At 38.9% G+C, this 14,659-nt stretch overlaps 1 protein-coding gene across 1 annotated transcript; it reads left to right on the top strand.

The window, feature by feature from the left end:
• The first annotated feature begins 216 nt into the window (after positions 1-216).
• SMG8 (SMG8 nonsense mediated mRNA decay factor) lies at positions 217-5,518 on the top strand. Its single transcript, XM_039247361.1, has 4 exons — positions 217-1,969; positions 2,672-2,817; positions 3,787-4,659; positions 5,078-5,518. The coding sequence occupies exons 1-4, from the start codon at positions 217-219 to the stop codon at positions 5,273-5,275; spliced, it is 2,970 nt and encodes a 989-aa protein (XP_039103292.1). The 3' UTR covers positions 5,276-5,518.
• Positions 5,519-14,659: the final 9,141 nt, after the last annotated feature.

Raw genomic sequence — 14,659 nt, 5'->3', positions numbered from 1 at the left:
TGATCCCTCAATTCCTACGGTCCCCGGTTGAGAACAATCTTAAGCTGTGCTACAGGCATAGGGAAAACCGCTAAAACTGGGAGAGAATGAGCGGGGGGCGGAACCTAAAATCAGAGGAAAGCAGGAATGAAGAAGCGGAGGAGGGATTTTAAAGTTGGACGAAAGCCGGTTAGGTTTTCAGGGCGGACCGGAAAGGGTCCAAAGATTCTCTGCACTATGGCGGGTCCCGTGAGCTTGCGAGAGCTTCTAATGGGTGCTTCAACCTGGACTGGCTCTGAAAATCCCGAGGTGTCCCCTACAGAGGGCGGAGGGAGTGTGGCTGGTGGACTGGAACCTCCTTGGCGAGAGGATGAGATCTGCGTGGTAGGAATCTTCGGCAAGACGGCTCTGCGACTGAATTCCGAGAAGTTCTCACTTGTGAATACGGTTTGCGACCGACAGGTCTTTCCCCTCTTTCGCCAGCAAGATCCTGGGGACTCAGGCCCTGGAATCAGGACCGAGGCTGGCGCCGTCGGGGAGGCTGGTGGAGCCGGAGACGCTGGGGCTGGGGATTCAGTTCGGGGAAGTGTACCTGCCACTGAAGGGAAGCGAACTGAGCCAGGCTCCCAAGACTACAGCCTTCTGCAGGCCTATTACAATCAGGAAAGCAAGGTTCTTTATCTTCTTCTCACTTCTATCTGTGACAATTCACAGCTTCTGCGGGCTTGTCGTGCCCTTCAGAGCGGGGAAGCTGGAGGTGGCCTCTCTTTACCTCATGCTGAAGCACACGAGTTCTGGAAGCATCAAGAGAAGCTGCAGTGTCTCAGTCTCCTTTACCTTTTCTCCGTTTGTCATATCCTGCTTCTGGTCCATCCCACCTGTTCTTTTGACATCACTTATGATCGAGTATTCAGAGCCCTTGATGGACTGAGACAGAAAGTACTGCCCCTCCTCAAAACAGCCATTAAGGATTGTCCAGTTGGCAAAGACTGGAAGCTAAACTGCCGACCTTGCCCACCTAGACTCCTTTTCCTCTTTCAACTCAATGGAGCCCTGAAGGTGGAACCCCCTCGGAGTCAAGACCCAGCTCATCCAGACAAGCCCAAGAAGCATTCTCCCAAAAGGAGACTGCAGCATGCCCTGGAGGACCAGATCTATAGAATCTTTAGGAAGAGTCGCGTCTTAACTAACCAGAGTATCAATTGCCTCTTTACTGTGCCTGCCAACCAAGCTTTTGTGTACATAGTTCCTGGAAGCCAAGAGGAGGACCCAGTAGGCATGTTGCTGGACCAGCTTAGGAGTCATTGTACTGTGAAGGACCCAGAATCTTTGCTGGTGCCTGCACCCCTTTCTGGGCCCAGGAGATACCAGGTGATGAGGCAGCATAGCCGACAGCAGCTTTCTTTCCACATTGACAGCAGCAGTTCCAGTTCTTCAGGGCAGCTAGTGGATTTCACTCTTCGGGAGTTTCTATGGCAGCATGTGGAGTTAGTCCTAAGCAAGAAAGGTTTTGATGACAGTGTGGGCAGGAACCCACAGCCTTCCCATTTTGAACTTCCCACTTATCAGAAATGGATCTCAGCAGCTTCAAAACTGTACGAAGTAGCTATTGATGGGAAAGAGGAGGACTTGGGATCTCCCACTGGGGAGCTAACATCTAAGATTTTAAGCAGTATTAAAGTCTTGGAAGGGTTTTTGGATATTGACACCAAATTCTCAGAAAACCGGTGCCAAAAAGCTTTGCCCATGGCCCATAGTGCCTATCAGTCAAATTTGCCTCATAACTACACAATGACTGTCCATAAAAATCAGCTTGCCCAGGCTCTTCGAGTGTACAGTCAACATGCTAGGGGTCCTGCCTTTCACAAGTATGCCATGCAGCTACATGAGGACTGCTACAAGTTTTGGAGCAATGGCCATCAGCTCTGTGAGGAAAGGAGTTTAACTGATCAACACTGTGTACATAAATTTCATTCATTACCTAAATCAGGTAGCTAAAATTTTTTCGGCGTTTTGAAATCAAAACTGAGCTATGTTTATATTTTTTTAAATTGTCATTATTATTTTATTTATTTTTTTAAGTAATCTTTATGCCTGATGTGAGGTTTGAACACACAATTCCAAGATCAAGAATTGCATACTCTATTGACTGAGGCAGCCAGGTGCCTGTTTATTCTTGTTTTAAGAGAGGCTTTTCACTATGTATTGATAATTTTAAAAAGCCTTACAGAAATTTAGTTGTATCAAATTTAAGTTTTCTCTCCTGCTCTAAAAAGAAAACAACTATGACTACTAATTATTTTCTTGTATTTAAAGGATGAACCATAGGGGCTTAGTAAATTAGAATTATTAAAGCATAAAGTTACAGAAATTTCATATTAACATTTTTATTTTGGAGTTTTTGTTGAACCATTGCAATGTAAGGTCACCATGATGATGATAAAATGTTCTTACAAACCCTAAGCATCTAAATCTTTAGATTGAAAATATGTATCATTTTATGAATTTTCAGTGCTTCTTATGTGTATATACTCAAGGTTTTGTGTTTTTGATGTTTTTGTTTTGTTTGTAATTTCTTCTTATTTCCAAAGTACTGTTTGAGAAATTTTGGGGGTTAGATGCTATAGAATATAAAATAACTTTGACTCAGCATTGTGTGTGTGAAGTTAACGGTAAGTATTATGTTTTCCAGGAGAAAAACCAGAGGCTGATAGAAATCCTCCTGTGCTGTATCACAACAGCCGAGCTCGATCTACTGGTGCCTGTAACTGTGGAAGGAAACAAGCACCTCGAGATGATCCCTTTGATATCAAGGCAGCTAACTATGACTTTTATCAGGTAGACTCTTGATTTTTTTCTTCTTCCTCTTTCTCTTTTTTTAACGACCATCTCAGTTAAAGTACATATCTTCAGAAGCAAAATATCTAGAAAAGTAGGGGCTCCTGGGAGGCTCTCTCAGTTAAGCATCTGACTCTTGATTTCAGCTCAGGTCATGATCCTGTGGTTTGTGAGATCAAGCCCCACATCAGGGTCTATGCTGACAGAGCAAAATCTGCTTGGGGATTCTCTCTCTCCTCTCACTTTTTGCCTCTCCTCCGCTCATGCTCTCTCTCCCTCTCTAAATAAATAAATAAACATTTTTTAAAATTTGAATTAAAAAAATTTTTTTTAATTTTATTTTGAGGGAGAGAGGCATGAGTCGGGGGAGAAGCAAAGAGCGAGGGGGCAGGGGAGAGAGAATCCCAAACAGGTTCCATGCTTTCAGCACAGAGCCCAATGCAGCTGCTCAATCTCACCAACCGTGGGATCATGACTTGAGCTGAAACCAAGAGTCAGACACTTAACTGAGCAACCCAGACTCCCCAAATAAATAAACATTTTTATTTTAACGTTAGAAAAAAATCTAGAAAAGTAAATGTGACTTGAGTGTGATATGTAGACATGGTAAAGTTCTTTATATGAACTTATTTGCTTACCCATTAATTGTTTATTTACTTTTTTTACTGTTTATATTAGAGAGAGAGAGACAGAGCATGAGCAGGGGAGGGGCAGAGAGAGAGGAAGACACAGGATCCAAAGCAGGCTCCAGGCTCTGAGCTGTCAGCACAGAGCCTGACATGGGGCTTGAACTCACAAACAGTGAGATCATGACCTGAGCCAAAGCCGGACACTTAACCGACTGAGCCACCCAGGCACCCCCTTACCCATTAATTGTTAATCTTGCTTTTTAGAGTGAAAAATGTGTTATTTTAAATGAAAAGGTCACAGAGTTGTTTAGTTTGTTTTATTTTGTTTCTTCCTCTGTAGCTTCTGGAAGAAAAATGTTGTGGAAAATTGGATCATATCAATTTCCCAGTATTTGAACCAAGTACTCCTGATCCTGCTCCTGCCAAAAATGAATCTTCTCCTGCCCCTCCAGATGCAGATGCTGATAAACTTAAAGAAAAAGAACCTCAAACCCAAGGAGAGAGCACAAGCCTGAGTTTAGCTTTGAGCTTAGGCCAATCCACAGATAGTTTAGGTACCTATCCAGCTGACCCACAAGCAGGAGGAGATAATCCAGAAGTTCATGGTCAAGGAGAAGTAAAAACTGAGAAAAGACCAAACTTGGTTGATAGACAGGCATCCACAGTTGAGTATCTCCCAGGCATGCTACATTCAAATTGCCCTAAAGGTCTCCTACCCAAATTCTCCAGCTGGTCATTGGTTAAATTAGGCCCTGCTAAGTCTTACAACTTTCATACAGGTTTAGACCAACAAGGCTTCATTCCAGGAACAAACTATCTTATGCCTTGGGACATTGTCATCAGAACTAGAGCCGAAGATGAAGGAGACTTAGACACAAATTCTTGGCCTGCTCCAAATAAAGCTATTCCTGGAAAGCGAAGTGCAGTAGTAATGGGAAGAGGAAGACGGAGAGATGACATAGCTAGAGCATTTGTGGGCTTTGAATATGAAGACTCTAGAGGCCGGAGGTTTATGTGTTCAGGACCTGACAAAGTAATGAAAGTAATGGGAAGTGGGCCAAAGGAATCTGCTTTAAAAGCCCTGAATAGTGATATGCCCTTATATATTCTGTCATCATCTCAGGGTAGAGGGCTAAAACCACATTATGCTCAACTTATGAGGCTTTTTGTTGTAGTTCCTGATGCTCCTTTGCAGATAATACTAATGCCCCAGGTAAGAAATACACTCTTTCCTCTCTTCAAACAAAAAAATGGCTGATGTTTGTTTTGATTGTTTTTTAAAAATTCAGGATAATATCTAATTATTTCATGAAACAGGTCATAATTTTAAATACCTTTTATACCTAATCTAGTTCTTGAAAAATAAATCATGGGTGTGTTTATCAGTTCACACCATCAATTCACATTATTTAGTTCAAAGGCAGAACTTGAAGTTAAAAATCTGTAGGAAAAAAAATCTGTAGAAAAGTAGGGTAATATTTGAGACTAAATAATGTAATTTTAGATATGATTAGTTTACCCAGTACCTACTTAATCTTATACGCTCTTTGAACTTACTGTTTGTTTAGGCATTTATCTTTCAGGTGTTTAACGTAAAATGTGAAAGTAAGTATATTACCTTTACTTTTCAGGTTCAGCCAGGCCCACCACCATGTCCAGTATTCTACCCAGAAAAACAAGAAATCACTCTCCCACCAGATGGCCTCTGGGTGTTGAGATTTCCTTATGCATATGTGACTGAGAGAGGACCTTGTTTCCCTCCTAAGGAAAACGTGCAGCTAATGAGTTACAAGGTGCTCCGTGGAGTTGTTAAAGCAGTAACACAATAAGTGTTTTACAGCCAGTTCCATCTTAAGGCTGGTGTTCTGATTTGGTGTGTATGGTTTTTTCTTTTTCATTTTGTTTCCTTGTTTTTGTTTTGGTACATGTATGCTGTGTTTTCTTGAATCCAGAATGTGCTTTGATTATAGGAGTTCAGTATTGGTATAATAGTTCCACTGTTTTATGATTTAATTGATATTTATTGTAAATGGGCCTATGCCTTCTTAATAAACACTGGTTCTTGTAGAAAAGGACATAGAATACCTGGTTGATACCTCTGTGTTTGTTTGTTTCTGTTTCACTGTCCATAATAAAACCTGTTTCTATCATAACTGAATATTGCTTAATCATGTTAAGCCAAAACTTTGTTTCGGTTAAAAAATGATGTTTTAGCTAGGATTTTCCTTAAGATGCTGCTTCTGAAATTATTTTCAAAACAAGATGATCCAATAGGTTGTTTGGTAAAGGTATGAGTATTAATTGCAAAAAAAAAAAAAAGTCCTATTGTTTGGCTCACAATTCTGGTTCGAATCCAGTCGTTCTGTTCTTGCCATTTTATTTCTGGACTGATGGGATACCATATTTTAAAGGAATGTTATTGGAACTAAAACTTTTTTTTAAGGCTTTATTTTTTTAAAGTTTATTTATTTTGAGAGAACAAGAGTGAGAGCGAAAGAAAAAGAGGAGGAGAGAGAGAATCCCAAACAGAGTCTGTACTGCCAACCTGATGTGGGGCTTGAACCCACTAACCATGAGATCATGACCTGAGCTGAAACCAAGAGTTGGCCACTTAACCAACTGAGCTACCCAGGCACCTTAAGGCCTTATTTTGAAGTAATCTCTACACCCAGCATGGGGGTTGAACTCAATCTAGATCAGAATTGCTTGCTCTACCAACTGAGCCAGGTCTCCCTGAACTGAAACTTTTTAATCCAAAATATTAATACACACTTTATCCTTTAAAAAGTTCAATATGTGAAACAACTGCTAAATGATAGAGAGCCTCAATTTATGGTTAACTTTTACCAGCATCAACATGATGCTAAGATATCACCAATTAAGTAAATGTGCAAAATAAGTTTAACACACCAAAATTGAGTGTAATTGATTACATCCTGGAAACACTGATTTTGAAATACTGGGCAAAAAGAATTGGAGATTTTAGTCTAAATACATATGAAATACAGTATTTGCTTAATACATTTTGCTACCAACTTAAAGCAGTTATTTAGATTTTGATGTTGGGGGAGAAACATGACAGGGAGCCAATTTAGAACTGCTATTTAACTAGAGATATTTTTATACCCATTTTATTATAATTCATTTAAGAAAAGGAGGATGTGAGGGTGGGCCAGTCTTCAACTCAGGTCATGATCTTGTAGCCTGTGAGTTCAAGCCTCACATCAAGCTCTGTGCTGACAGCTCAGAGACTGAAGTCTGCTTCAGATTCTATCTCTCTCTGCCCCTCCTCCGCTTGCATTCTGTCTCTCTCTTTCTCTCTCTCTCAATAACATTAAAAATTTTTTTAGAAAAAAGGAGAATGTAAGCCAATATGGAAATTAACCTACATCTTTCTTGTATCTCTTTTATTTTTCATCCTTTTAATTTATAATTCCTTGTAAGTTTTAGCAATCACAATGGCTTTTGTACTAAGCATGGTTCTTAGCTGGGTTTTTTTTTTTTATGTTTTTTTTTTTATTTATTTCTAGGAGAGAGAGAGAGAGACAGCATGAGCAGGGGAGGGTCAGAGAGAGAGGGAGTCACAGACTCCGAAACAGGCTCCAGGCTCTGAGCTGGCAGTCAGCACAGAGCGCGACGCGGGGCTCGAACCCACGAACCGCGAGATCATGACCTAAGCGAAAGTCGGACGCTTAACCGACTAAGCCACCCAGGCGCCCCTTAACTGGTTTTATTAAATAGCATACTGCATTTGGAAATACAGCTAGATTGCTCTGTAGGACATGTATTAATAGTTGTTTTGTTTTTTTAATAGCATCTAAGATTTGAATAACAAGTTGTGTAAACTTGTAAAGAAACTAACTTTGTTACAAAGTAGTTTGTAAGAAAATTTGAGTGTCAAAAGAGTAAACTTATGTCCTTTTTTTCCTTTGTTTCTTTTTTGATGTCATTCTTTTTTTTTTTTTTTTAATGTTTTATTTATTTCTAGGAGAGAGAGAGACAGCGCGAGCAGGGGAGGGTCAGAGAGAGAGGGAGTCACAGGCTGAAACAGGCTCCAGGCTTTGAGCTGGCAGCCAGCACAGAGCCCGATGCAGGGCTCGAACCCACGAACCGCGAGATCATGACCTAAGCGAAAGTCGGACGCTTAACCGACTAAGCCACCCAGGCGCCCCTTAACTGGTTTTATTAAATAGCATACTGCATTTGGAAATACAGCTAGATTGCTCTGTAGGACATGTATTAATAGTTGTTTTGTTTTTTTAATAGCATCTAAGATTTGAATAACAAGTTGTGTAAACTTGTAAAGAAACTAACTTTGTTACAAAGTAGTTTGTAAGAAAATTTGAGTGTCAAAAGAGTAAACTTATGTCCTTTTTTTCCTTTGTTTCTTTTTTGATGTCATTCTTTTTTTTTTTTTTTTAATGTTTTATTTATTTCTAGGAGAGAGAGAGACAGCGCGAGCAGGGGAGGGTCAGAGAGAGAGGGAGTCACAGGCTGAAACAGGCTCCAGGCTCTGAGCTGGCAGTCAGCACAGAGCCCGACGCGGGGCTCGAACCCACGAACCGCGAGATCATGATCTAAGCGAAAGTCGGGCGCTCAACCGACTAAGCCACCCAGGCGCCCCTTGATGTCATTCTTTATGGAAAAGCTACATTCCTCCTTAAATTAGTGATTTTCCTTAATCATTTTTGATTGCAGAAGCCACCCTAATTTGAACCTCTGAAACAAAATATTTATGCTATTTCTATTTACGGTCTGTTTAAAAAGCAGTTGCAGAACTTCTGCATGTTTGTTTTTATCCATAAGTTGGTTCATAGAGTGTTGCATTACAGAAATGTGGACTATGCAGTTTGTATTGCTTACTGCCTTTCTCATTACTGATACAAACCTTATTCAGCAAACTTCAAAAGTGATGATTTTATTAAAGAAATTATGTTTCTTCTGTAGCAGCTCTTGTTTGCTTAGCAGATGTTTCTTTTTTATTGAGATATAAGCAGATGATTCAAATTGATTTTTTAAAATTTTATAATGTTTATTTTTGAGAGAGAGAGAAAAAGCTTGAGTGGCGGAGGGGCAGAAGAGAAGGAGACACAGAATCTGAAGCAGGCTCCAGGCTCTGAGCTGTCAGCACAGATCATGACCTGAATCGGAGTCAGATGCTTAACCACTGAGCCATCCAGGTGCCCCAAAATTGATTTTTTTTCTAAATTTTTAATGTTTATTTTATTTTTGAGAGAGAGACACAAAGAATCGGAAGCAGGCTCCAGGCTCCGAGCTGTCAGCACAGAGCCTGATATGGCACTGGAACCCACAAACCAGAGATCGTGACCTGAGCCAAAGTCTGATGCTTAACCAACTGAACCACCCAGATGCGCCTAAATTGTTTTTTTTGTTTTGTTTTGTTTTTTTAAGAATCACTATGTCAGAAGGGACTTCAGAGGATATCCTTTGATGTGTCTATGAAAAGTTGTATAGAATTTTAGGAAGTAAATTATATCTTATTCAAGGAGTGCTTGTTTTTTAAAGGACTAATATGATAAGTCTTTCTGCCATGTAAATTATATTATTCTGTTGGTTTAAAGTTAGGTTCCTATGTACTACTTAAACAGGAAATCTGTATCTTAGTTGAAAAACAAACAACTTCCAAGGAAAAGTAAAACAAAGAAATTGGGAAAGTGGGACTAGGAAAGCCTGATTCACAAGAATAAAATAGCTACTCTTTATTGAATGGCACACAATTATAATAGATATTTATGAATATCCACTTGTTAGGTACTTTATGCATTTTGCCTATATTTTCCCATCCTCAAAACATTGCAAGGTAAATATTACTCCTTTTTTATAGACAAATTAAAGTTTGAAGTGGTTAAATAATTTGTCTAAGGTCACATAGCGAGGGAGTAGCAAAGTCAGAATTTAAATTGAGGACTCTAATTTTAAAGCTGTGCTCTTCCTATGTTTTGCCTTTTTAAAAAATATTTATTTTTAAAAATATTTATTTATTTATTTATTTATTTTTAAAAATATTTTTTTAAAAATATAAGAATGAAAACTGTCAATTCCTCCAACTAAATATTTGACTCTGGTCTTAAGACATGTGAATGGGTGAGTTTTTATTGTCAGAAAACTTAGGCACAATACCTCCAAAGCTTCATAGTTTAAGACTATGCATCTTGATTGTCTCTAAAACTGTACTGAATCTTATACATGATACCATCTTTTGTTCCAGATTTTCTCCTGTATAAAGTAGTACTATAATAAATTGAAGGCCTCCTTCCCCCCCCCCCCCCCCCCCCCCCCCCGCCAAAATCAACCACTTAAGAAACCTGGACAATTTACTTAATTCTTGAGTATTGTTTTCTCTAAAATGTAAGTGATTCATTATTATTTATCACAGTGGGTATTTGTGAGGAGTAGTAGAAGGGCACATAAATTCTTGATAATTATAATTTATCTTGGATTTACTTTTTATTTTTTATTTTTTTTAATGTTTTATTTATTTCTAGGAGAGGGAGAGAGAGACAGCGTGAGCAGGGGAGGGTCAGAGAGAGAGGGAGTCACAGACTGAAATAGTCTCCAGGCTCTGAGCTGGCAGTCAGCACAGAGCCCGACGCGGGGCCCGAACCCACGAACCGTGAGATCATGACCTAAGCGAAAGTCGGACGCTTAACCGACTAAGCCACCCAGGCGCCCCTTGGATTTACTTTTTAAAGTTATCCCATAATTCTAATAGTTTTGGTGATGGTGAGTAAATTTTGGTTAGTTTTAGTCCTACCTTTTATAATCAAATAAACAGTGCCTAGTACCTGCAAAACACTGCAGTAAGCACCATGACGTATAGCAGTTTTGTAGACTTGATTTGTACCTTTCCTCTTGTATCTTTCTGTCGCTATTTATTTATTTATTTTTAGAGAGAGCATGGGGGAGGGACAAAGAGAGAGAGGGAAGGAGAGAACCCCAAGCAGGCTCTGTGCTATCAGGCCAACATGGGGCTCAGTCCTACCAACCATGAGGTCATGACCTGAGGCAAAGTCAAGAGTCAGACACTCAACCAACTAAGCCACCTAGGCAACCCTCTTTCTGTGGTCTTTTAAACCTAATTTAATTTTTGTTAGTTTGTTTATGCTTCAGCTATGACAACCTCTTAAATCCCTTGACCATTTAATTGCCCTTTTTGTCTCCTACAACTTTGTGCCGGTACTAAGATGTTGCAGATAGAACGTCACTCAGTTTTTGGAATACTTCATACTTGTGCACAAAAGCCACCTAATAGTTTATGTTTAATTTTCAATACTTAGTTTTGCTTGTTAGCCTAAAGTTAGCACAGCAGCCCCCTGGTTTGCTGTTTTAAGGAAGTAGTTTACTGCATCTCTAAACATTGGATACTATCTAAAGCTTTAGTTTATTGATATTGTAAAATGGGGATAATAACTCCCTTATCTTCCAGGGCACCTGGGTGGCTCAGTTGGTTGGGAATCCTGCTTTTGATTCTGGCTCAGGTCAGGATCTTACAGTCATTAGTTCAAGCTCCACATCGAGCTCTGCTGACAGAATGGAGTCTCCTTGGGATTCTCTGTTTCCCTCTCTCTCTATTCCTCCCTGATCACTCTTGAGTGCTCCTGCTTGTGCGCACACTCTCTCTCACTCTCGCTCTCCTAAAAACAAACAAAATAACTCCCTGATGTACCTCAAAAGATAACCTTGGTTTAAACACTTGAAGTTGTGTTAATTGAAGTCCTTTATAAACTCTTATATGGAATAGTTCTTATTTGTGTGTTTGTAACTGAGCTCAGATCCTATCATATTTGAAATACAATTTAACTATTTTCCCAAAATCTTTCCATTCTAAAAATAATCCTTTCCATAAGTATAGCAACAAAAATTATTTTCTTTTTTTTAATGTTCAGTTATTTTGAGAGAAAGCCAGTGTGGGGAGGGGCAGAGAGAGAGAGAGAACTCCAAGTAGGCTTCACATTGTCAGCACAGAACCTGACTCAAGGCTCAAACCCTGAGATCATGACCTGAGCCCAATCAAGAGCTGGAAGCTTAACCAACTGAGCCACCCAGGCACCCCTAAAAATCATTTTCTACTTGAATAGGTATAAGGTAAATTTCTAAAGTATAAATTATATCCTATGTTTCCTTTTTATTCCACTCTTAGAGGACTATGTTACAACAGTTGATTATTCCTTTTTCCTACTAAGTTATGTACTTGAATTTCCAGTGATTTTTGTCTTTGATTTTATCCTAGCTGTTTTCTCAATATAAAGGTCAAGACTACCTAGTTTATAATCCCATTTAAAACATTGTTTTTGTTAACATCTTTGTTGTTTCAATGAAACCAATATGTAGTCACTGTATCCCTTATTTAAAAAAAAATTTAAAGGTAAGAGTAAATTACTTGACATTCCATTGTTCTGCTAGTACTCTGCCAACCACTTACAACATTTTAGTGAATATCCTTCTAGATATCTCTATGCATTTATGCCCGTGCAAATATGTATTCAATTTAAAATAATTGCAATCGGAATACATCTTCTTTTGTAATGTACTTTTTTTCACTCAACAACATGTGGCAGACATTTTTCCTGTCAACAAATGAAAATATGTCATTAGGGGCATCTGGGTGGCTCATTTGGTTAAGCATCCGATCTCACGGTTCATGGGTTCAAGCCCCGCATCAGGCTATGTGCTGATAGCTAGTTCAGAACCTGAAGCCTGTTTCAGATTCTGTATCTCACTCTCTCTCTGACCCTCCCCTGCTCATGCTGTCTCTCTCTCTTTCAGAAATAAATAAAACATTAAAAATTTTTTAGAAAATCGGGGTGCCTGGGTGGCTTAGTCGGTTAAGCGTCCGGCTTTCGCTTAGGTCATGATCTTGCGGTTCGTGGGTTCGAGCCCTGCGTCGGGCTCTGTGCTGACTGCCAGCTCAGAGCCTGGAGCCTGTTTCAGTCTGTGACTCCCTCTCTCTCTGACCCTCCCCTGCTCACGCTGTCTCTCTCTCTCCTAGAAATAAATAAAAAATATTTTAAAAAAATTTTTTTTAGAAAATGTGTCATTAACGGCTAGCCCAGTATCAGATTCCTATTGTCATAGCTGGGAATCTTGATGGCAGTCCACCAATCTAATGAGCACCAGTTTTCTTATTTTGAATAGTATCAAAACATAATTTATGGATTCCTTCAGAAATCTTGGGTATATGCCTTCTGATCCCAATAATATGTATTCCTAGGCAATTGTATCTGCTATCTATCACACTAATGATTTGGGCAGTGCAATTGTAGATGGGATTGAAATGACAACCTAAGGAATCATTCATTAATCTTTTATTTTTCAGAAGATCAATACTATCTTCTCCACCCACCCCCTTGAAGTGAATTAAGAATGGTGACCTTTATAATGTCAGCCACTAGGTGTTTAGTCTTAGGCAAACTATTTAACTTCAGCAGACATCAGTTTTTTTTCTTTATGATCTTTATGATGAAACAGGTCACCGGTTTCTGAATCGCTGATGTTTTTAACATCTTTTCCCCCATGACAACTAATTGTACTAATTTCTATTATTTTTTTAAGTTTAGTTAATTACTTTGAGAAAATGAGAGAGAGAGCAAGGGAGAGGGGCAGAGATAGAGGGACAGAGAGAATCCCAAGTGGAAATTAAGAGTCAGGTGCTTAACCATTCCATTCTTGATTTAAATAATGTCTTATTAACTTTGGTGTTTCTTGTAAATTTGACTCCTTCATCCTGAAAGATATCTCTGGTCATATTGGTGCAATTTTTTTTAAAAAGAGGCTTTTTTCTATTATTGTTTGCCTGTTCTTCAATTAATTTCAATTTTCTTGGGCCTCCAATGAGGTATATGTGGTCCTGCTTGGTTACTTATTTTGATAATTCTGTGTACTTTTCCTAAATTTGTTGGTAATATTTTAGAGAAAAATATTTTTACTTCTGACATAATGTTTTACTTATATAGGATACTTTTAATGCTTTCATTTTACTTCATTAGATCCTCAAAATGCCCCTGCAAAGTTAGGTACTACTATCCTCATTTTACAGATGTAGAAACTGAGGCTTCAACTAAATAATATGCCCAAAGTCACTCAGCTATGCCCAAAGTCACTCAGCTTGCAAATGGTATATCTATGTATATGGGTTTTAACTCCAGAGCTCTAGCTACTAAGCCATAGGTGCCTTTATATTTGAAGGTTAAATATTCTTAGTTACATATTTTTTTCCAGAAAATATTTATCATATACATGGGTCTATACTCATCAAAAATCATAGTCATCGAATTTAGAAAAGTTGCTATCAGGTGAGATATATACAAATATATATATGCAATCAGTACATATCCTCTGTAGGATAGAATTTAACAGCCCTAAATAGATATTTTCCTTAATTCTTAACAAGGCAGTATTTTTCATCTCATGAGTTTCTTTAAAATGTTTTATATAAACAAACAAATATTATGGGAAGGAAGTGGCAGAAAGAGAGGGAGACAGCGAATCCTAGGCAGGCTCCATACTGTTAGTGTGGAGCCTGACGTGTGGCCCAAACGCATGAAACCTGGAGATCATGACCTAAGCCAAAGCCAAGAGTCAGAAGCTCAACTGACTGAGCCACTCAGGGGCCCCTAAAAATGTTTTAATTTAAAAAGTGTGGTTATATTTGGAAAATTTTTATACTTTTTTTTCTTCCATAAAGGCTTTATCACATCTCTGCATATTTTGATATTAGATCCAGAAATAGACTAGTGAAGTGGTAAATTGATGCAAAAATCTTTTTTTCAGCTACTTTAAAAAAATTAACAAAGGCCCCCTGTTTTCTAGAACTTTTTTTTTTTATTATCTTCTAAATTTGAAAGAGGACTTCAACTATCTCCATTTTGACCTCAAACTTTCTAGTTGATTAAGTTCTTCTTTCCGGTTTATCTCTTAACTGGGGCAAAAGACCTTGCCGGCAAAAGCATCCTGGTGATGGAAACTGGAACCACCTCCCTCAAGCAATTAGGACCGTCCTGAGCCAGCTAGACCCCACCCAGGATGGACTCTAAGACTGTGTCAACTTGACCTTCACTGCCCTTCTGCATGAGGCCACCAAAATGTGTCCCACATTTTCCTTACATAAACCTGGAATTATGGGTGGAAGAACTACTGGGCCTTCTGGAATTGAGTTTCCTGTCTTTTTAAAAAAGACTTTTAAGTAATAACCT

This window comes from Hyaena hyaena, unplaced genomic scaffold (genome assembly GCF_003009895.1).
Source record: "Hyaena hyaena isolate Hyena2069 unplaced genomic scaffold, ASM300989v1 scaffold_298, whole genome shotgun sequence".
Taxonomy (NCBI): Eukaryota; Metazoa; Chordata; class Mammalia; order Carnivora; family Hyaenidae; genus Hyaena; species Hyaena hyaena.
This window is presented reverse-complemented; position numbering and strand designations above follow the sequence as displayed.